General features: G+C 40.2%; 2 protein-coding genes across 2 annotated transcripts in view; both read left to right on the top strand.

Moving 5' to 3' along the window:
* The window catches only part of LOC310948156 (matrix-remodeling-associated protein 5), a 36,038-nt gene extending 30,971 nt beyond the window's left edge, over positions 1 to 5,067 (top strand). Inside the window, exons 13-17 of the mRNA XM_083915187.1 lie at positions 22 to 288; positions 403 to 529; positions 800 to 880; positions 1,282 to 2,428; positions 3,431 to 5,067. Of these exons, the coding sequence (XP_083771313.1) occupies positions 22 to 288; positions 403 to 529; positions 800 to 880; positions 1,282 to 2,428; positions 3,431 to 3,984 (2,176 nt within the window). The 3' untranslated portion in view covers positions 3,985 to 5,067. The remainder of the gene's footprint in view (positions 1 to 21; positions 289 to 402; positions 530 to 799; positions 881 to 1,281; positions 2,429 to 3,430) is intronic.
* Positions 5,068 to 8,568: 3,501 nt separating this feature from the next.
* Positions 8,569 to 16,778, top strand: rab33a (RAB33A, member RAS oncogene family). The gene is made up of 4 exons (XM_083915750.1): positions 8,569 to 9,097; positions 13,849 to 13,989; positions 16,371 to 16,451; positions 16,549 to 16,778. Exons 1-4 carry the CDS (start codon positions 8,720 to 8,722, stop codon positions 16,771 to 16,773), a joined length of 825 nt encoding a protein of 274 aa, XP_083771876.1. The 5' UTR covers positions 8,569 to 8,719; the 3' UTR covers positions 16,774 to 16,778.
* Positions 16,779 to 23,196: the final 6,418 nt, after the last annotated feature.

Genomic DNA, 23,196 nt, shown 5'->3' with positions numbered 1-23,196 from the left:
GACTGATGTCAATTCTTTCAGGTACGAGTGCTTGGCCACTAATGCTGTGGGCTTTGCCAAAAGAACTGTCCAACTGGAGGTGAAGGCAGATTCCCCCTCCTTTTCCCACCAGCCTTATCCTCCTCTCCCCATCCCTCCGATCCAACGCCATGGTGTGCCATCCCGACAGCATTCTGTCTCAGCTATGTACAGTTCTGCTGTCTACCTCCACTGTCCAGAGTCTACCGGATCCACAAGAGGGACCATCTGGCAGCTACCCTCCAAGACAATCATGGAACATCAGTATAGGTAATTTACTTCTATACTTCTGTACAATAACATTATAAATACATTAGAAGGTTTTATTTTCCATTAAACTTCACTGACCGCTCAACCTCTTTTCTCTCCTCCATCTGCCTACAGTCCAGAGAGACCAATTAAAGTTTTCCGTAATGGGACTCTGAGGATACTTCAGTTAACAGAGCTTGATGGTGGAAATTATCTGTGTGTCTTCCAGCGGCCCAATGGGGAGGACATGGAGCTCTTCCAGGTATGCACAGGACTTATAACGAAATGAGGCAGGTTCAAATTGCTGCCAACACTTTGTTTTATTTCACCTTATAACACTTTTTGTTCATTAAGAATACATGCCTTGTAAATGAGTGTCAAGATCACCTTCAAGACTCAAAGATGTAGGATTTTAATTCTGGCTGGTAAAATCTATAGCAGCAGGTTAATCAGTGATCAATACTTGACTGTCTCTGTATTTTCCAAGCTTTTACTGAAACGTTTTTTTTTTTAATGAATTTTTCCTTTTCAGCTGGAGGTGTTAATGACCCCTCCCAGAATCGAACATGTGAGGACCACACAGACCAGGGTCACCTTTGGAGAAAATTTCCAGGTAGATTTGGAGAGCTAGCTCAAAGTTTATCAAAAATAATTCAATATTCATTCTCCTTTCAGCTATGTAATGGTCTCAATCAACTTCAAACTTTTCCACTGTTTGGTCCTGGGCAGGCAGTACACAATGGATTTATCAGAGCTTTTTCACTGAAAACAGCTGCCTGCTATGGCTTGAAACAAGGCTGAGCTGAAGTGAACTGCAGATATGGGTTATAACAATTTAGGGGTTTAACCAATTGTTAATAAAAAAATATGTATTTGTGCAGCTTTAAAATGAATACAGAGTAATTTAAAAAAATAAAATTAATAAGATATGTGTTCTCTTTGGAGCTTAGACTCATCCTTACACTTATTTTTCTACACCATCCAGTCATTCTCTTTCCTTTGTTTCCTTTTTAGGTGGACTGTGTTGCAACAGGCCTCCCTGATCCGGAAGTTACCTGGAGTCTGCCAGATGGAACTTTAATCAACAACGCCCTACAATCAGACGACAGTGGCCTTCGCAACCGCCGCTATGTTATTTTTGGAAATGGAACTTTACTTCTCCAGCAAATGGGCAAAAGAGACGAGGGTGACTACACCTGCTATGCTAAGAACAAGCTGGGCAAGGACGAAAGAAAAGTTAGCGTCCAAGTGGGACCAAATGCTCCAAAAATTAGATCAAAATTCCAATCACTGGTTACAGTAAAATTAGGAGAATCCGCTAAATTGAGTTGTCAGGCAACAGGTGAACCTACACCAAAAATCATGTGGATCTCACCAAGAAATGATGTGATATCTTTGTCATCAGACAAATTTCAGATCATGGACGATGGGATGTTAGTGGTGAAAAAAGTAATACTCTCTGACGAAGGGAAATATGCATGTGTGGCTCGAAATTCTGCTGGTGACGATGTTAAAAACATGAAACTTGAAGCTGAACTCCAGGAACCCTTTATCAATGGCATGAAAGGGAGGAGCACCTCAAAGGTTTTGGCTGTTTTCTACCAAACAGCGCTCTTGGATTGCAGAGTGGAAGGGAAACCTGAACCAAGAGTTTGGTGGGTTACTCCTTACAGTCAATCGCTCCCAACACCCTACCTGGGCGGTCGCTTCCAAGTCCACCGGAATGGGAGCTTGGAGCTGAGAGGGGTGAGGAAAACAGATGAAGGGAGGTACATGTGTCTGGCTAAAAACAATCTGGGTGAAGCCTCACTTTTGGTTGAATTAGATGTGGCATCAATAGCTGAGAAACCAAGTTTTGCTGTTCCTAATATTGAAATCATACCAATAAAGCAAGACGGTGTGGCATTAATCCTGGAGTGCCCTGCTCGGGGTAAGCCAAATCCAGAGTTTGCATGGGTTCTACCCAACGGGACAATGTTAACGCCTGGCGTTAGACTCCAACGCTTCACACATCATCTGGGGAATGGAAATCTACAGATCTCTCAACCAGTTGCAAGTGATAAGGGAGTGTACCGGTGCCTAGCCAAAAATGTTGCAGGACAAGCGGAGAAACGTTATGCACTGGAGGCGGGAAGAAAGCCAGTAATCAGAGGATCTACAGGTACATTTGTTTCATGGTAGAAGTAGAAGTCTCCTTAGCTTGTCAATAAAGAGACTAGAGGAATTGTCAAACCTATAGTTTGTTTGCTCTGGTCCAAATCACTGAAAGGCTTTGTAAACTTAGTCAACAAAACACATTACTAAAAGTCACGTGAAAACATTCACTCTGTTTGATGATTCGATGAGTCTTGGGTGAGAGTGAGAAGGTCCTGAAGAAGGTCGTCTTGACAAATTACCATCACACAACAAACCGATCTAGAATTATTTTGTCACGGGGCCGAGAACACTACCTCTAAAGGGTCTCGGTGTGGTTGTTTTGGTCCGAACTCAAGGATGATTTCTGTGTTCAGAACATAGACTAATGACGGACGAAGTGTCGCCACTTCCTCCCGCTGGACAGAAATGAAGCCAACATTAACCAGATATGAGCGCTGCCATGATGTAATTTTGTCTGTGCAGTAGTGATCGATTGGTATTGGAGTCCCTCCCATCATTTACAGCTGTCAATCATGACATTTCATCATGTTTTATAGCACCAAATAATTAATAAAAATGAAATTTATCAGAAAAATGAACACTTGAACAAACATCATCATGATAAGAACTACCTTAAGTGAAAGAAACCATCTTTGGAAAAAAAGTAATTTGACCATGTCCCATTTATTAACATGGAGGGCAGGGTTTATGACCAATACTACAACCATCCCATTGGTCATAAACCGTGATTGAGATGTTTTGGCTTCACCTTCAGGGAGCAGTCAAGCAGTCCATCTTTATTTACAGTACATATTTCAGATCGTACCAAGGGAGAAATCAAACCAATTTGAGTCCAATTCAACCAGAATAAACAACACAGGTTTGAAAACATTCTAAGAGCATGTGAAAAATCAATTGGAAATCTAGTCATATTGCCTCACTAGTATTTCACTTTATTACTTTATTTTCATTGTATCAATCATTTTGCAGGGAAATGTACTTACTGTTGAAGTTTTACTTTTTCCAGGTGGGATGAAGATCACTTATGGACTCAATCTCAACTTGCCATGCACTGTGGATGGCTGGCCACAGGCGTCACTCACATGGACCCTTCCTAATGGTCTTGTTTTGGATAAACCTCAAACCATTGGCCGGGTAACTTTCCTTGCCAATGGAACCCTCCAACTCAGGCAGGTTGCCACCTTTGACAAAGGAACATACATCTGTAAAGCCTCCAACTCTTTTGGCTCGTCAACACTATCCTACCCAGTTGCAGTGATGGTTTTCCCACCACGTATCACCAATACGCTGACCTCAATTACAAGAGTCAACCGGGGATCCCCAGTGAAGTTAAATTGTGTTGCAGCTGGTATTCCCAAGCCGGATATCTCATGGACATTGCCTGGACGCACAACGTTGCTTCCACATAACCGATTCACAGTGCAGGGAGGGATTCACATGACAGAGGAGGGCAGCCTAGTCATACAGAACCCTGTGCTCATGAACTCTGGCATTTACAAATGCAATGCTAAAAACGCACTCGGAACAGACTTTAAATCTACTTACCTACAAGTGGTCTGAGTGACAGTTACAATTATTCTATTGGGAAAATATCACAGCATATTTAAGACTGGATTAGGAATTTTCCATCAGGATTTAGATTTTTTTCTTAGTAAAGATACTCTGGAGAGAGACTTAAAACTTCCTGACTGGAAGGTTGGCTTGAAACAACTTGGAAAGCAGTTTCCACTGAGCAATGACGTTTCAAATGTGGACTTCATGGGGAAACATTTTTTGATTTGTATGTGCATTTTTTTTGTTTGTTTTTGCTTTATGGTGGAAATGTTGAAGTCTTTTATTACTACATATCTGACCTTAAAATGTATTTTCACCTTGCCGTTTTAACTGACTTCTCAAAGTTTTTTCCCCGGCCTATCCCTGGATATATAATTCCACATTCCCATATAACATTATAATTTGTAAAATTTTACCTCCCAGTACAATTTTACATTAACACGATAATGCTTGTTTTCCAACTGAAATAACTGATGGAACTTTTCTCTTTGGATTGACGTATCTTAATGTAAGTATACCGCTTGTATGATTAGTATATGTGCTGGTAGAATTACAATTTACATGACAAATATTAATTTGCTCACATAGCAAAATAGATACTTTTGCAAACACCTAAGAAACTTTTCCCTGTGAACTTTACAGCGAAGTTTTCAGCAATATGTTACCTTACAATTCATCTACAAGCAGTAATGAGTGTCATAATTCCTGAACGTTGGTTTATCATCAACTATTCTACTCGTGCTTATAAACCTCAACTTTTAGTGAGCAGTGACTCTTTTTATGAGGATACAAATACCACCTGTTAATGCTCCACAGTGCTGTTTGTGTATCAGCAAATGCATTACTGTATCAGTGTCATTTATTCATGGTCATAATGGTGGGAAATTAAAAGCTTATAATATCTTTGTTGTGAGCTTACAGTAGCTATAGTTGAGGGGCACCAATACAAAACGAAGATGCACATAACAAATACTGTATGTATAAAAATAAAACATACCTACAGGTATTTACTGTTGTCGTCAGTTTAAACAATATAGCCTTATTCCACTTGACATGAGTATTCACAAATTTACATTAAGCTTCCTTTAAAGTCAGCTGCTCACACCAGTATTTAAAATAAAAAATCCTGGTGAAATCAACGACAGGGCCCACAAATTTGGACAGTTGACTAATAGCAAGCCGCCCTGACAGTACTGGCCTTTGAGGGAATGGAGAGCTGGAGAATCAAAAATGGTGGAAGCAGTATCCCGCTGTAGTGCACTGACTCTAAAATCAAACATTTCATGGAGACGAACAGGTTAATTTCATTCTGCCACTTTCTGGTGATTTGTTAAGTGAAATCATGGCATCCCTTTTTTATTGGAGCCTAATGCATATTCTGCTTTCAGTCTTAAGGTCATGTTATGTAAGGACATAAATAATCACAAGTAGGCCTACGTAAGTTTTTCCTACATCTGAATGCTGTGTGGTTTTTGTCTGTCACAAGTCCATAGCACCTAATTAACAAACTATTTTTGTTATTTTGCTTCTTTAATTTAATTTCCCTTACTCATGAGCAATGTGATATATCTGTCTGTGTCTGAGGTGTTGGACTATGATTGTTAAAAAAAACCCAACTTAAATTAACAAACATGTAATATTGCTCTTACTGAAGTACAACACACATACGATTTCTCGTGTTATCAATTCATATTCCTCTTCTTTGGCAGCTGCTCTCAAGTCAACAAAGGAGATCCCAAATTTGAAAAAAGAATTACAATGATGAGCGATTTCAGTTGTAGCCCCATGCTCTATATAACACATGTTCATACTAAAGTGTGAAACCACAACATTGTTTTGATGTGTAAGCTACAGATGCATCCAGTGTGTAAATGGATGCTATATTTCACTGTCCTTTTGTGTTCACCACAATGTGAATATCCCACTTGCTTTCAGACAAACAGATCTTTGACTGAGGAAGAAGGGAGCTTTGTCAAACACAAGCATTGGGACTGTTTGACACAGTGTGAGTGTGTGTGTGTGCGCGTGTTTGTTGTGCGTGTGTGAGAAAGAGATTTTGTGTCTCTTTGAGAGACAGTGTGTATGTCCAACGCGTCTGTGAGGAAGAGATTGTGTCTGTGTGTGAGGGATTGTTCAACACAGCGAGTGGCTTGCCTGTCTGTGTGTATATGTTTGTGTGTGTGTGTGTGTGTGTGTGTGTGTAAGAGAGACATTGACTTAGAGAGGGAAAACAGGACAAGTGTTTGGTATTTCTGTCTGCATTTCAGTCTGATATCAACAGACAGTATGTGACTTCTGTATATGTGCACAAGTGTGTGTGCGTTGTGTTGTCTGTTTTGCTGTTGTTGTTGTTGTTGTTGTCAAAATGGAAGTGAAGCAGCTCTAATGCATGACAGCACTTTGCACAGCTATATTTTATAAGGTGAGTGACACTGATTTCATTTATTCCTTTTCAGGCGACCAAAATCAGCTTTTCAAACATGAGACATTTGAGATATCTCCCATAATCAAATATGGACATAATGCATGGAATCTGCATCACTGAAAGAGTGGAAGCTAACTGTAAGCATGCTATTCAGATACTGATGAAATGGAGAAACATGCTACTGGTGAGACGGGGGAGGAAGCTGTCAAACCTGATACGGTTGTAATATTATTTTTAGCCACGCTTGCAACGTGGCTCTTGGGATGGCAGCTTCAGTTGGTTGGTGAACAACTGTTGTCCATGGGGATCCTTGCATTTTTCTTCTAGTCAGGAGAGCCTGACATTTTAGTTTTTCAGTCTCAATACAGAATGGATATCAGTGACATTTGGTGCAGAGCTACAGCAACACCATGGGGTCAACATTTTCTATTAGTCCAATATTTGGGGTTATGACCAAATATCTGCGAGATGGAATTACTCTGTTGCTTTTATAAATAATAATATCTCCTAAATTAGAGGTTTTACTCATTTGCAAATATGACACAAATCTTTTTTTGTGTAAATTCATCTAAAAAACTACCAAATGGCAAATATTCTCGGACATGATCTACATATTGGGATGTCAGTTTTATTCAAGGTTCAGCTGTAATTTCTCCTTCTTTTAAACCTGCTCAGCACAACCACATGTCAGATGTTTGTAAGATTATGTGTTAGCCCTGTGCTGTCTGACCTCTGTAGCTCCTGTTAGCCTTCACCCAGCAGCCCTCTCTGTAGCCAGGAAGGCGAGCTGGTATCGATTCTCCATCACAACTGGTTTGGCTTGGTCTGAAAAAAAAACTAAAAAAACAAGAATGGACAAAAACAAATCATGTCAAGGCTGTATGAGAAAACCACCAGCTGTGACTGCAGGACTATAAAACCAGCATTATGCATTTTCCATTGACTTAAAGAGGTATTATTGTCTTTTGAACTGTTTCATTTAAAGACAAATAATTTGCATTGATTCAAATCCTGCTATTTTTGTTACTCTTTGTACCGTGATGTATAAACTAAGGAGGTCTCCTGGTGACACTACAATCCTGCATTACGGCCATGTTGGTTTATGGAATGTGATAATAAGACCAGCTGATCAGATCACATGACAAGATAGTGTGAGAAAATCTGTGTCACTTTCTCTCTCTGTTAAAACACCCAGGCACAGCCACAATCCCATGTGCCAATCTCATTATCAGTAAATTTAGAACTCAGTTTTTTGGATGAAATTATTCTTTTAACATGATCTTGAATCAGAATCTCCTAATGGCGTGTGCTTTTAAAGGTTCAGGAGCATCAGTTCTGTCAGTAACTATCTTTTGGGGCTGTTGTATGGGTGGAAAAAACTGACAGCTCTTAAAACAAATGACTTTTTGCAACTTGTGGTAGTCAATACTAGCCCTATTGCACTTTACCAACTCCTCTGTCAACACTATAAAAGTTATTTAGTCTGTGACTCTAAATAGTGTGCTTAGAGCCATATGTAAATCTTTATAGTGTTTTTAATCATCTTGCATCACTATAATGTGCCATTGGGAACAGGAGTGTGAATTCCTGCTTTCACAATCTACATTATTATTATTATTACTAAGTATTATTATCAAAATACCTACTGTGATTGTTTCCACAGAAAGATGATCCTTCTATCTATATATTAATAAAACTGATGCATCAGTGTGTAAGCAGTGTTTTACAGTTAGCTGGTTGAGGTGGAGTGGTCTGGGAAATGATAACGAGGCAGGATATATACACACAGTTCTGCTACACAAATGTGTATTCATTTTTGGATGGGGGACTTAGAAGTGCTCAAAAGGTGACCTTATGGAGTTCTTATAGTTAAAAAAAAAAAGAGGAAATATCTATATTTCTATAGAGGTGTATGTACCTGGATGGGTCACTGATGAGTTGCCTTTTAATTTAATTCCTAGTTTAATGCCCCTAATAGTATCATTATTTTTGATAGTGTTGATAAAATAATAATCGATTATAGGCTGATAATAATAAGTATGCATTGTTTTCATATTGTATTCATTCAGCACCTTACAATAAATGTTATTGAACGCTAGCCTATATAAACTCTGATTTTCTTTTCCAATGCTTTTCCCTTTAAGGCCGCGCTCAGCTAAAGGGGAGCTTCGTTGGTATTGTTGCATCTCTGGTCTCCTCCTTCCTAACTCCTCCTTTCCCCTCCCTTCACTCATCCATCCATCCATCCATCCACCCGTCCACCCTCTCTCCTCTCTACACACGCACACCGATTTGCGCATCGTCTCCTCCGGCACAATGACCAACGATTCCCCGGAGGAGGAGACCCGAGCTCCGGGCGGCGGTGGAAAGGGAATCCCACGAAGAAACCGAGCGGACGACAATGTCACCATCCTGACATCCTCCATGGATTTCCACAGAGCCGGCCGGAGCCGAGCCAGCAGCAGCAACGATGCCGCCCAGAGCATCACATCCTCCGTGGATCTGAGCACCTCCTCCCTGGAGCTTAGCATCCAGACGCGGATCTTTAAGATCATCGTCATCGGGGACTCCAACGTGGGGAAGACCTGCCTCACCTTCCGCTTCACCGGTGGAAGCTTTCCCGACAAGACCGAGGCCACCATCGGCGTGGATTTCAGGGAGAAGGCGGTGGAGATTGAAGGGGAGACTATCAAGGTAAAAGCAACAGAGAGGGGCTGGATGTTGATCAGTGGTGTGTGTCTCCCCCTCCTCTTTTCTTTTTGTTGATCAGCTGCAGCTCAAAGTCTGCCAGTGGATCACACACGTCCTATTCTTTCATTTTATCATAACAAAACAACAACAGACTACATTTCACACAACATGTTTCAATTCAAAAATTCAAAAACATGTTGGAGAAATGTAACACGTTGTGACAGCACAGTCTTTGCCTGTCCTTGTATGAAAAAGACAAAACAATGAATGTCATTTACAGCCCAGTAAATATTCGGGGGGCATATTGAACATAGTTCTAGTTAATCAATTGTGAGGCTTTTCTGGATATTTTTTTTTATTACTATTATTGGACAGTAAACTGAATATCTTGCTGGTTGGACAATAAAAGCAACTTAAAGACATCACCTTGGTAATTTTCCAACAAATCCTCATACCTAAACAACAGACAAGTTAATCTGTCCATGTATCCCAAAATGACATGTATGTATTCAAATGTGGTGAAACAGTTACAGTTTTAAACTGTTCTAAATGGGGTTAACGCTGTGAAATGGAACTACTTATTGTTGGTTAAGATTGGGAAAATATCATGGTTTGGCTGAAAATATACTACGTTACTTGACTTACTCCTTTGCTACCACCATAAATATTAAAGCCACTCGAAGTCGCAGCCTAGCCTGGTTTACTGGATCTACAGTGCGGGTGTTACGTCTGACATCTCCACTATCTATTGTGCAACGGCCCAGTTGCTGCACTGGGGGCTTAGTGCCACCCAAGACAGTTGTGATTGGTTTAAATAAAATCAGCCATCAATTGTTGGAATAAGGCGTATCACATATCGTATCAGTCACAACTAATTGTACACAAGTACAACCAACAGCATTAGAAATGTAGGCCATAGTATAGTCATGGTATTCTGGTAATTGCTGAATTAAGATTTAATGATTTCCAACACCCTTAGCAGTGATGCTTATTGGAAGCAAAATTGATTTAAGTACAAAATATATATAATAATAATAAAAGGGTAGTCGATGAAACATGATGCATAAGATTGGTAAGGATTTTAGTTTTTATGTGTAAAATCTTTATTCATTCATATGAATAACCTATGACTAAATAATGGGCTATGTATTGAAGTATTTTACGGTATTGTGTAATGTACACCTTCACTCTCCTCACTTGGCTGGTGAGTGTGTGTGCTCCCTTCCCCCCTTTCTGTCTCATTAGAACAGTCTGTCTGCAACCTCCAGATGCCCCCTAATGCCGACTCACAAACACTGCACGCTACACCTCTATAAGGTCAGCATGTTGTTTGGGTTATTTATGGTCCCCAAAGGACGATCCTCATGTTTGGGTGACCTCATAATCAAGCGTTAACGCAGGACACAATTCCACTAAGAATTATCAGGAATGGACACTGTCAGTCCAATTGTCATGTTTACCTGTCCTTTAAATAGTATGATCCTAGAAGTTTGCTTTCAGCACTGCTCTCAGGAAAATTTAACACTTTGGCATGAATCTTGAGAGTAGCAGAGCTACCAGAGTGTTGGTTATTCTGTTCAAACATTTATGTTGTAGGAAGTAATGAATACTGCAGCCTAGTGCAGGCTTACTGTAGCCTATGTATTAAGAGATACTAGTGCAGTGCCTGTTCAAAATGTGTCTGTTTGGCCTCTGGTCTTGCTGCCTGCAGCTTTCTCTTCAAACTAGACGCTGTGCTTCCCTCAGCAATACACCTAAATAGTTGTGTCTCCTAGCAATGCTAGAGTACGCTAGACATGTCATTTGCTAACGGCTAGCTATTTAAGGACAAGCTGTTTACGAGAACAAAAGTGTTCACTCCGAAAGTTAAATGATGCTTGAAATGTTTACCAGCTGCAACAGCAACGCTGGTATTGTTTCAACCTTGTGAGTCTGTAGTCCTTTTCACACAAGACATTCCACAACACCAGCTTTTTGTTAATCCACACAAATGCTGAGCAAGGCAAGGTGCAGGAGGCACTTACTGAAGCGGTTTTGAGTATTTTGCCAGCTGTTTATTTTGTCCCCAACTTAGCATCACCATCATGCAACATGCAGTCTTTACTTTACAGGTGTGTAGTTGACATCAAAATGAAGGCATAGTTTAAAAAAGGATATGTTCCGAGCAAGGGGGCCGGAGTACACAGTAGGAAAGGGGCCGTTGCCCCACCACTTTACGCCCCTGGCTCAATTTGACCATCACAAGATTGGTCCAATGTAACATCTCTGGTCTCTCTTTTTTACACATTTTCTTGGATATAGCGAGCGATGGAGAGCAAGTTGTACAACAGTTAATAGAGATCGCCTCTCAACACTACGCAATGTCTACATAACGCATTACTAATACATAAGTGTAGTGGATCTCAAGAGCACACAACAATGCGCTACCTTGGGTCCTCAACAATACATCTGCCAAGTGTGAAGTATGTGGGATGAGTGGTTGTCAAGGAAATCGAAGAGCAGACAGACAGAGACTCCTTTAATTTTAGTTATGACACTTGTGAGTAAAGGATCTATATGATATTTCATAAAATTTGTGTTAGCACTGGAGATTTTATTGTGAGAACTGAAGGCTTAGATCCAGCAGGCTCCATTTATTGCCACAGCTGAGAAACAAAGCTAAACACGTTTGTATTAATACGTGTCTCCAGATGGTGATTTCAGGGCCTATACAGTGCACTCACCAAACTGGGTGACTCTTTTTCCTCTCCAGTCCTCCAGGTGAATAAAAGTAGCACACATATTGGCAACAGCCGATGCGATAAGCTGCAGAGGACTAAAATTAGAACAGCAGATACTAAGTATAGATTACAGAGTAAGGTGTCCAAATAACAGTAATGACTCAAGTTTGATATTCATGGCTATTGACAGGCAGAATGCTGTCCACTTGCAGACATTTCACAATCATTTTGACTAAATATGTCTTAATTTTTCCTTACTCTGCCACATATATCTAAGCATATAGCTGGTTTTGAAAAACACATTTAAGCTGTTACCAAGCAAACATTATAAATAATAAAACACTGATTTAAAGCGACACATTGGTTTAAAAAGACATTCACCCTGACAAGAGGTATATTAAGCATATAGAAAGTCTTATTATCATCTCTATGAGGTCTATTTTGTGCATTATCAATTTTCTCAACTTGCTGTTAAATTATGGGGCACACAGTGTTCAACAAAGACCCAGCTTTGATGCAATGAGCTGCATTCATCATCTAATGCTAAATAGCTGGGCTTGTCCTTTCAAATGGTAATAGCAGTTAACTCACTCTGGTCCTTTTTCACAACAGCTGAGTGTTGGGAGACATCCATGTTGATACACAAAAGTACAACTGTATTACCTAGAGACATTTACCAAGCTTTCAATTGGAGCACAATACACACAGCATTGGATATATGACCCAGCATGAGCCATACATCATTTTAACTCTGTCTGCATTCTGACATAGCTGAATTTTATTTGAGGTGAAATCAATATCAGTGCTTCTCTTGTGCAGGGTGGGGGAAATAAAGCTCACTTCCTCTTTGGCCTTGTGGTTCTGAACCATCAAATGCTGCAATCAGGGAAGTAGAGTAGCTCCACATGCTGCACAGGTGTGCTGGCTGGGGAATAAGACTAAACTCTGACAATAAAATGCCGGCTGAACAATACTGGAAGCAAACACAAATATTTAGCTCTATGAGTGACCTTGTGTGAGTCATTGTGGAAACTGACTCACAAGTATGAAGTCAGTGGAGTCAGATATTTGACAATGTTGACCAGGCAGTCAATAACAAGGTATGTTTTATTTTGGTTTTATACCCACCACTGCGTGTGTCACTACATTTAATTCTGGCATACATCAAATACTTGGGCTACACAGTGGTGTAGTGGTTAGCACTGTCGCCTCACAGCAAGAAGGTTCCAGGTTCGCATCCCGGCCTGGGCCTTTCTGTGTGGAGTTTGCATGTTCTCCCTGTGTATGCGTGGGTTTTCTCCGGGTTCGCCACAGTCCAAAGACATGCACGTGTTAGGTTAATTGGTGTCTCTGAAAATTGCCCGTAGGTGTGAATGGTTGTCTGTCTCTGTCCGTCTCTATGTGCCCTGCGATAGACTGGCGTCCTGTCCAGGGTGTACCCCGCCTCACGCCCGATGTCAGCTGGGATCGGCTCCAGCCCCCCTGCGACCCCGACCCCGGGATAAGCGGTTGAAGATGAATGAATGATCAAATACTTTATAGAGCACAGAGTAGACCTGCCTGAGGCCTTCGTAAATGATTAAGCACAAACGCCCATTGTGTTATAGAGCAGTGCTCCCATGAGACCCTACAGCCAGCAATATCTTAGCACTCTTTCCTATTGACATGGTGCAGTGCCATGTATTGGTTCTTGTAAGCCCTTTTAGGCCTAGACGAGTCATTGTAGTCACATTCTTATTTGTATTTTATCTTCTAATATACTGAGATTTTTACAAGTAATAAGCTAGGGTGTCTAGATTATGTCACTCTAGATGCTGTGATATGTCATGTTTAGCCTGGATAACCTAACAACCACAAACATTAAACTACGACATCATCCATCATCTTCAACCGCTTGTCCCTAACAGGGTCGTGGGGGGCTGTAGCCGATTCCAGCTGACATTGGGTGTGAGGTGGGGTACACCCTGGACAGGACGCTTGTCACTTTTTCTGCAGCAATATCAACATGAAGTCTCGCCTTGTTTATCTCCGTAGGTGCAGGTATGGGACACAGCAGGCCAGGAGCGCTTCCGGAAATCCATGGTGGAACACTACTACCGCAATGTCCATGCAGTGGTCTTTGTGTATGACGTGACCAAGATGACTTCCTTCCGCAACCTACAGACATGGATAGAGGTTGGTAACTGGCTCAGTACATTACAAAACGATTCTGGGCATGGCTGGATGTTGGTAACCTTGCAGAGCAGCTGAATTGTTGCAATCACACAAGAATCACATTCAAGTCACATGAAAATCCATTTTGTCAGGCTCCAAGTAATGCATTTGTGCTTCAGCCAAGAATTCTGCCGACCAATCAGCATCCTCTGAGGAGCTACTGGCAGCTGAGGGAGGAGGGGGGATGTGGGTGATGACAACACAAGAGGCGACTGCTCGTTCAAAACGACAATGGTGGTATCTATAGAGGTTAGCTTAGATGCTGCAATAGCATCAGTTTTATGGAGAGTCTGAGTTATAGAGTATGGCGTTTTACTGGAGAGTTTTTATTAATTGAAAAAAGAGGCTTTTCACAATGGAAATGTTTTTTTTCACTCTTCTCCTGTTTGACTCTGGCGAGAGTTTGATAGAATGATGGTTCATCCAATCACCTGCCCTGTATGTTTTGAAAGCACCTGCCTTTTCTCATTCAGTTTGTAATGATGCCTTCTCAGATGGTTCTGTGTAAACCATCTGATGGGCATTGTCGGCTTAGTTTACCAGCTTAGTTAGTTCTGCCCAAGATGATTTTGATCGATAAATACAAACAAGCCAGTGCAATCGTTTCCCCTGTGCTAGAATGATAATCGATGTAGTCAGACCATACATGGTGGATTATGGTCCACCACAAAACAACTGAGCTAATGTCCTTTTGAGCAGCCTCAGCATCCATCCTGTCTCCAGTGCTCCCTCTGTTTCATCCCAAAAACGACTTTTTAGCTGTGGACACTATGACACTATGATTTTCCATCACAACGCGTGGTTTGCATCTCTAATACTGCGACAAATCTAACCACTGCTGTGAGCAAGCCAACAAAGAGGTGCACTGTCTCTTCACTTAGAAAATGAATTATTCAAAGTGGTTTGTGTAGTGGTGTCTGTAGGAAAAAAAATCTCAATAATGTGTCTACCATGATCTCTACTGGCACAGTGGCTACTATTGCTTAAAAAAATAATTACAATAGTTAATTTTAGTTACTACAAGTTGCATCAGCAGTAGTAATCACTTTAAAATGAACTGACTACTAGTTGTTTTAGTAAGGTACACATACTTGTAGTAGCAAGTAGTTGAATTAGGTGGTGGTAGCAGCAGTATCAGTAGTGGTATAAAAGTAAGTGGTAGTTACAGCAGTAGTGAAATAACAGCAGCTGCAGCAGTAATTAACTTTTGAATGAAAGGCAAGTACAGAAGCACAGTTTATAATGCTAAATAACAGCTGAATTCCATTTGTTTTTTTCTGTTTCCTGTGCATGTGGCCTACTATGACTTACTCAGACATTTAAATGGAAGTGAGTGATAATTAATGTTACTAGTTAAACCTGTGCTTTTCCTACTATGATAAGTCAAATAGTCTGATGAGAAAGTAGTAGTAATGGTAGGACTACTTGCAGAATGAGTTGTAATTTTAGTGTGTTTGTGGTGACAAACTAATAACTAATACTAGCACTAGCACTACTGCTACAACAAGCAGTTGTAGCAGTAGTGCTAGTGCTAGTATTAGTTATAGTTAGTTAAATATTAGTTGTACGTTAGAAAAAAACGAATTTGAATAATTGAGAGCAAACACATAATTAGTCAAATAATTAGTTTGAAGTCATTTCAACATAATGTTAAAATAAACAAAAAAGCGTAAATTTGATGTAGTTTTGTTAGCCTACGCTTGAATCGAGAGCTAACCGGTGACTGGTATGATTTGTTGTTGTGGTAATGCTACTGTGAGGCAGTTACATTTTACAGAGCGCAAATGGCCTCACATTTATCCAAGAGAATTCCTTATGATGTGATTACAAAGTGTTTCCACACACTACTTAGATTGACGACGCAGCTCCACTTCCTCCCAGTGTGCAGAAGCAAAGCCAAAATATTCTCCATGGTGCAGCCATGTTGTAATTTTACAACCGGAGTCTGCGCAGTAGGGATCGAGTTTCACAGCGCTTCTAAAGCATCAAATAATTAATTAGAAACAAATGTACAAGAAAAACAAAGACTTGGACAAACATCAGCATGATAGGTAGGTAGTTACCAAAGTTAAAGAAAGCCAAAGTTTGAGAGGATTAAGGGTGCCAAATTGGAAGGAGTATGGATATGTAAGTTAGTTAACAAACATTCTTATTTCAAACCAAACGACAATCTTTTCCTTAACCTGACCAAGTAGTTTGTTGCCTAAACTTAACCCTACCCTGCACATTGACACAAACTTACGCCAAAGGGTAAAAAAAAAAGACGCCAAGTTGTGAGTGTGAATGTGTTGACACGGCCAAAGTTTATAAAGATCTGAAAGCTGTATTTTGTTGTGTTTCAGGAGTGTAATGGCCACCGGGTCTCAGCATCAGTACCTCGAGTCCTGGTGGGAAATAAGTGTGACCTTGTGGACCAAATACAAGTGAGTGTACCAAAGCAAAGAACCACAGCACAATATAATATTGTATTAGGCTTCTTAGATTGAATCGGGGCGAACAAAAACATTTGTGCTTTGCCAGGTACCCTCCAACATGGCGCTGAAGTTTGCTGACTCCCACAACATGCTGCTGTTTGAGACGTCAGCCAAGGACCCGAGGGAGAGTCAGAACGTCGACTCCATCTTCATGTCACTGGCCTGCCGCCTCAAGGCCCAGAAATCCTTGCTGTACAGAGACGTGGAGAGGGAGGACGGGAGAGTCCGACTCACACAAGAGACTGAAACAAAGAGTAATTGTCCTTGTTGAGTAAAAGGAGGAGTGGGAGGCATAATGGAAGGGGAAGAGAGAAGAGTACCATATCAAGGAAGAGAAGGAGAGGGATGATAAAACAAGTCTTTTAAATTAAGTGCAACGTTTCTGGTTTAGGAGGAAAAATGGGAGGTAGAGGCTGACACTAAGAGCAATGTGTATCAAGGAAGAGAACTGGGTAGAAATGGCAACGCTTGTGTACTTGAGGGTGAGGATGGGGAGGAGAGAGGGTGGTGAAGATAGAGAGAAAAGAGAACAAAGGGAGATGATGTTGCCTTTTAGACTACAGCAAAGTGTAGAAATCCTTCCATTTATTCAAACAAAGACAGAAGCGGAGTGAATATATTTTCGGTGTGCCCAGTGCACAGGGAAACACAACACAAGAGATGAGTTATTTTGGGATCGACAACAAACAGTTTGGATGAAAGGCTGTTGGTGTTGAGGACAGCCATTACTAGCAGCAACGTTCTGAGGCAACATAGTAGAACACAGTGGTATTTCTGCTGCCTTATCCTTATTGATTTTCAACCACTTCCTAACTGAAAGCAGTATCTCAAAACCTTTTTCTACTGCCTTAAAAGGCTGCCTCTCTCTTGGTTTTAAGAACTCAGTCAGGCAAAAGAAGCATGGAGGCTTCAAGTATTTTAACCACTCGAGATTAGGGATTGGATCCGAGAACCGGTACCAGTTGAGAACCGGAATCTTATTTCTGATATTATCAATTCTTTTTATCGATGTCGGATTACGCATTGAAAAACAATGACGTCAAAGTCATGCGCCTACCCTGCTGGAAGCTTGCAACAAGCAGGAAAGGGAGAAACAGTCCGAAGTGTGGCGCCATGCAGGCAGACTTAGCAGATGTTTTCCTTTCAAAAACCAGAACCGCTAAAAAAGCTGTACATATGTCCTCCAATTTGTTTTCACACTCAGATATAATAAAACACTTGCGTTGCAAAATCGCGTAGGCCGACTTTTTTTCCACACAGAAAATTGATCAGGAATCAATAAAGAATCAGACCTGATAAGCAGGATCAATACTGCTATTGGTATCAATAAACTGGTTGATGATCTCATTTTATACACCAACCAAACATTCTGACAGCCTCTTATCGTGGAAATAACTATTTTAGCGGATGAATGAGACGCTTTTATGTCTCTGAATTTTAATGTACCCGATTTCAATCTGGGTCAGTCCTCCACAAGCAGGACATTTATCTTTAAATCACTGTGAGATCACAAATACAAAGAAAAGATAGGTAAAACACGTCGTAGATAAACCTAATGTGGATAAAATAGGAGCGAAAAAAGTCCAGGTGAGCTCAAAGGACCTATGCAGGAAGACCTTGACAGCAAGGTTTCCAGAAAACGGAGCATCTAGAGGCTGTCAGGCAGCATGCCACATATTGATTTAAAGGCTGAAAGATCCTCTTACACTTATGCAGGAGAAATGCACTCTTCTACAAAGAAGGACCGTCGAGGTGAGGCTCCTTTTTTATCATGTAATCCTGATGTAAACATATCCCCTCTACGCTTACCCTCTACCCTACAGTGGCTTATCCAACTTTCCTTTTGTGTGCGAATGCAAAAACACCCAGTCTTTGCCGTATGTGACTTCAAGACAGCCAGTCAGCAATTTCCTGTTCTGTGATGAACATTTTTCAAAGTAAAGGCCTTCTGTCTGTCTTAGATGATGTGCTCCCCACATCAATATCACTGCCTCCAGTCTCAGAGGACAGGAAACATGATAGAAAACTGTGACCCCTGTGTACAAAATGGAAATATTTATACTGCTACACATCCTGAGCCAGGGTGTATGGTATGAGTGGACTTTTATGCCCAGTGTCTGTATAAAGGATTGAGTCCAGGAGTATCCGAGCCATGGACGACAGGCTGCATGAAACGCTGTAGAAAGCCATATTCATTATTTACTGTACACACAGATGCGGAGTACTTTACATTGAAATAGCTCCCAGCTGTGTTGTGGATGGAAGAACACACTGTACATAACTCAGTGTTGGAGCTATGAACCCTTTGTAGTAAGGCATCAATCAACCTGTCTGACTGTGATGCTGTCACTCTGATATAGCAGCACACTCTCCGTGCATATCTTACCCTATTTTAACACTGTGGCCTACTTTTGCTATCCTTTAAATATATTTGGATGTCATATGTGAAAGAATCATATCAGTGAGCATTTCAGATTGGCGGTACCTCTAAACTGACATTGTAATGACATAATTAAATCATCCCTTTGAGTCGATTTAAACACTGTGCAAATCCAAGTGAAATCCATACAGCTACTGTCTGAGCTTCTTCAAACATGATTGTATCAGAAGCAGCAGGATCGAGCAGCTGTCACAGATGAATCAAATTAAATTAGTGTAAAATACCAGGAAAAGCGCTATCCATTCTCAACACGCAACTCTGTGATATGAAACCCACAGCCACAGTTTCAACAAAAGCTGGCCAAAAGAACACACAAAACAGAGATATCGTCCATTTTCTAAACCTCTTATAGTGTGTTCAAACACAAAGCAATCTTTTGCGCGGCATGATTACATACAAAGTCAACGCAGTGATGCGAAATTCGTCTCGAGAAACTTGTGTGACACTGTGTTGCGAAAGCCTGTCAGCATTGAGATTTCCCTGCATAGCATAGCCCTGATAGATCCAAACTCCATCCAAAAAACAAACATTTTAAAAGTTGTCGTCTGACAAAGCATGAATTCAGAATTTTTACAAATCAGCAGATGATGTAGTTATTTTATCCTACTTTATATCTGTTTATTGCAATTAAAACACAGCAAAATCCATACCTCAAGTAGCGCCGTAAACAGCAGTCAGCCAGATGAAGTTCCTGGAGAAGGCAGTTAAAATCACTGACATGTGATGATGTTGCTTGATATTGGGAAAAGACGCTGTTGGTACATGCTAGTGTGTCTTATGCGAGTAAACACTAATAGTCCTAATATAATTTTGCGGACAAACTCGCAAGACCAATGCTTTGCGTTTGGTGTGAACACAGCATTAATCCGTTTAGGGTTGTGGGGGCTGGATCATTCCCAGCACATCATATGTTAGAGGAGGGGTATACGTCCTACAACTGTTTATCTCTTAACAAATATCTGTGGCTCTGTTTACCATTAGGTTAGCATAACTCGGCTTATTTAGTCGCTGTAATACATGTGAGAAGACTGTACTAGCCTAATGGAAAAAAAGAAGAATGTGCCTGCATTTCCTTCATAAACTTGCCAGATCTGAATAAAATAACATTGAACTTGGTTTCAAATGACTGAAAAAGCAAAAGGAAGGTATAATCAAGTTTGCTGTAGCATGTATCACTTTAGTAGGTAGCATAAATGCACCTAAAGCTAGTTGGCACCTAACCTGACTCTGCCAGATGGATTGATTGGCATGATTGTCATTTGCTCAGCATATCCATCTGGGAAGGGTCAAAAATACTGGTTGCTGATTGGATAAACCATCTGTCTATCACCAACATGTCTGTAAAGGATATTTGCCGTTTGTGTAACACAAATTTACGGATAAAAGGCACAATTTCAGGTGCCCGATTCATATTCCAACAGAAAGATCCAAGAGATAAAAACACTAGCAAGTGGCTTTTCGTTACGTCACACTCAAACCCGCCTCAAAACCAACACTGACTGGACATTCGCTTGGCAAACGACTCCAGATTTTTTCCGTCATACATTACCAGACTGATCTGAGAGTAAAATACAATGGAGCGCACGAGCTCAGGATGGTCTCACGAGGCTTGTTGGCACCCACTATGAAACGGAAAAAGAAGCACTTATCACTCCTTACCTATGAATTCCACTTATTACATTAAGATCACTCTCAATTTTCTTTTTCACACATTTGAAATCATAACCAATTCGTATTTTATCCAGGTCTAAAAGTTAAGAAATGTATGTATGTTTGCTTACCTTTTCTTAACCCTGTACATACTTTTCATTTGTTTGTTTTTGCTGTTAATTTTAATCTTGTTTTTTTTTTTTATAACCTGTGTTTGCTCTAAAAAGGATGCCTTGACATTTTGAAATTTACTCACTTACTTTACTTTTTAAAAAAAAGTTTTAAAAAAAAGGTTTCTTTATGTGGCATTAATAAATATTAGTATGAATTGGTCCTTGTGAGATCGGTGCACAATCTCTTGATGACTTGTTCAGGGTCCTAGAGATGAAATGATTAGTCCATTGACAGAAAATGAATCTATTTTGATAATCGGTTCATTGTTTACTGTAAATGATCGACATGGATCCCAACATGAAAATACATAATATACCTGTACATAAAAGCCCACTGTGAGATGGCGAAGGGAAGTGGAAATCACATGTTAAACTATTTCAGGTTTATTGTTTTCCTCTTCAACTTTCACTGTCAGAGATGTTTTTTTAGTCTATTATTGAAAAGACCACCTGTAGCAACCTGTTGGATTGATGCAGGTCAAAACTCCATTGCCTAAACTTAATTTTTATTACCATTTTATGGATAATAGTTATTTAACATGGGGTTATTTATTGATACATTTATGTTTACGCTCCATTGAGCTTAATGTGACGCCATAAAGTTGTAGGTCAGTCAGCTACAGAACAGGAGTCCATCTCCAGCATGATGGATGCCCGCTGACATGCAGGGATTTGCACCGTCATCCTTAGTGCAGTACATACTACCTAGTCAATACCCCTCAAAACTTTGAGATTAAAAGTCAAAATACCAAGTTACTCCTTTAACAAAAGCCTTAAGAGTGATGTTACTTTTTATGATGTTTCAATTCTTGATAATTGTTAAATCCGAGATGACAATGTTTTCTTTGGCTGTGAGTTTGTTATTGTTTTGGACTGTATCAGATTTGTCTTCTACATATTTCATATGTAACACTGTAGTTACAATCTCACAAAGGGACTTCTGATAAAACTGCTGAAGACGATCCACTTGACTCAGACCTTCTTTCTTCAGAGACCAGTTCAATCGTTCTAAACTTTTCTCTGATTGCTTAAACTCAGGCCAGCTTTTGGGATTCTGTGCCCCCTAAGCATTGACATGATGAAGTTTTCAGTAACACGTCTGTTTTGGCCATGTTGTGTGCTGACTTAGGTATTTATTGTTTCCCTCCCACACACAGGAACTTCGGATTTCATGTCTGTTTTTCTCTCACTATTTCTCTCTGTCTTGTATCTTATTTCAACCCTCATTTGTTTCTACTGCTTATTCTATTTATGTACTCATCTTTCTATAGTTCATCCCTTTAGGTTCTTATATGCCTGTCTCATATCTCACTGTCAGTGCTTCTATATTCCAGTGACCCCTAATACAATTTCCTTCTCTGCCTCCATATATTACACTTTCTACATCAGCTTGTCTGTCCATCCGTCTGTCTCCTTTCTCTCTTTGTCTACAAACACGTGAATTGTGGCTGTTTTTGAGCAGATGAGGACTTCTTTGTACTGACTATCCAGGTCCATTATTAAGACAAACTGCATCTACATATGTCTTTAAGTATCAAACACATCTTTAAAACGAGTGCCATGGCATCTTAGAAATTTTGGGGGTTTTTGTGCCGTGTTATAATTGTAGTAATGTTAAAATATAACATAAATTACTTTTTGTGTGGTGGAACATTTCCTGGAGTGGATTTAGTGGTTTGGCAAGTCAGCTATCAAGAGACAGACAACTGATGGGAAACAGACCACCAGTGATTTTCATACCAAAAGAATGCCAAGAAATGTAGGAAAATCTGAGCCGTGGCCCTCACTGACAAAGTAAACACACTTAAGAGAGGTATCTCATCAAATAAACCTGAAGCAGGTGTGGGAAATAACACTGATAACTGATCACCTAATGATGTAAATGAAAATGTTTGCTGTCCTGAGTTCTGAAACACTAATGGTGGAGGGCTTTGGGACCATTTGGTTTCCACAGTGCGAGGTGGTGAGGATCCAAAGATCATCAAAACAAAACCAGATTTGTCTTTCAAAGATATCAGTATTTGTCCAATATTGCTTTTATTTTGGTAAATAGATTTTCATTTTAATACATGTATGTTAAGTAGTCACTATCTGCCACCGGATGTAAGTTTTGCAATATTTATAAAGTAGAGATAAAAATTAGAGATGCAAATTATAAATACTTGATTTATTCTGAAATACTGTTATTTTTTTTAGAATTTCGATGGAATGTCATCTGTGGCTATATCACTGCTGTACTAGCATGTTTTTTTTTATAATAACCAAGGCACATCAACAAAAACCTTTATTTTGTGAAAAAAAACTTTGCAACATTAGAGAACACCTTCAGATACCAGTTATTGGTGTTAATCTGGCATCTGGTGACAGTTTACTTAATGGTGGGACACTGAAACCCTGAGACAGCAGGTTGTCCAGATGAAGGCCAAAGGGA

Source organism: Echiichthys vipera, assembly GCF_963691815.1.
Source record: "Echiichthys vipera genome assembly, chromosome: 6".
In the NCBI taxonomy this organism is placed as follows: domain Eukaryota; kingdom Metazoa; phylum Chordata; class Actinopteri; order Perciformes; family Trachinidae; genus Echiichthys; species Echiichthys vipera.
Note: the sequence above shows the minus strand (reverse complement) of the source record. Positions and strands in the feature narration are given on the sequence as shown.

Excerpts from the sequence above, each read along its gene's own strand:
- rab33a (XM_083915750.1), top strand. The coding sequence starts at position 8,720 with ATGACCAACGATTCCCCGGAGGAGGAGACCCGAGCTCCGGGCGGCGGT. Across the intron at positions 13,990-16,370 it reads ACCTACAGACATGGATAGAG|GAGTGTAATGGCCACCGGGT; the intron begins GTTGGTAACTGG and ends GTTGTGTTTCAG. Across the intron at positions 16,452-16,548 it reads ACCTTGTGGACCAAATACAA|GTACCCTCCAACATGGCGCT; the intron begins GTGAGTGTACCA and ends GTGCTTTGCCAG.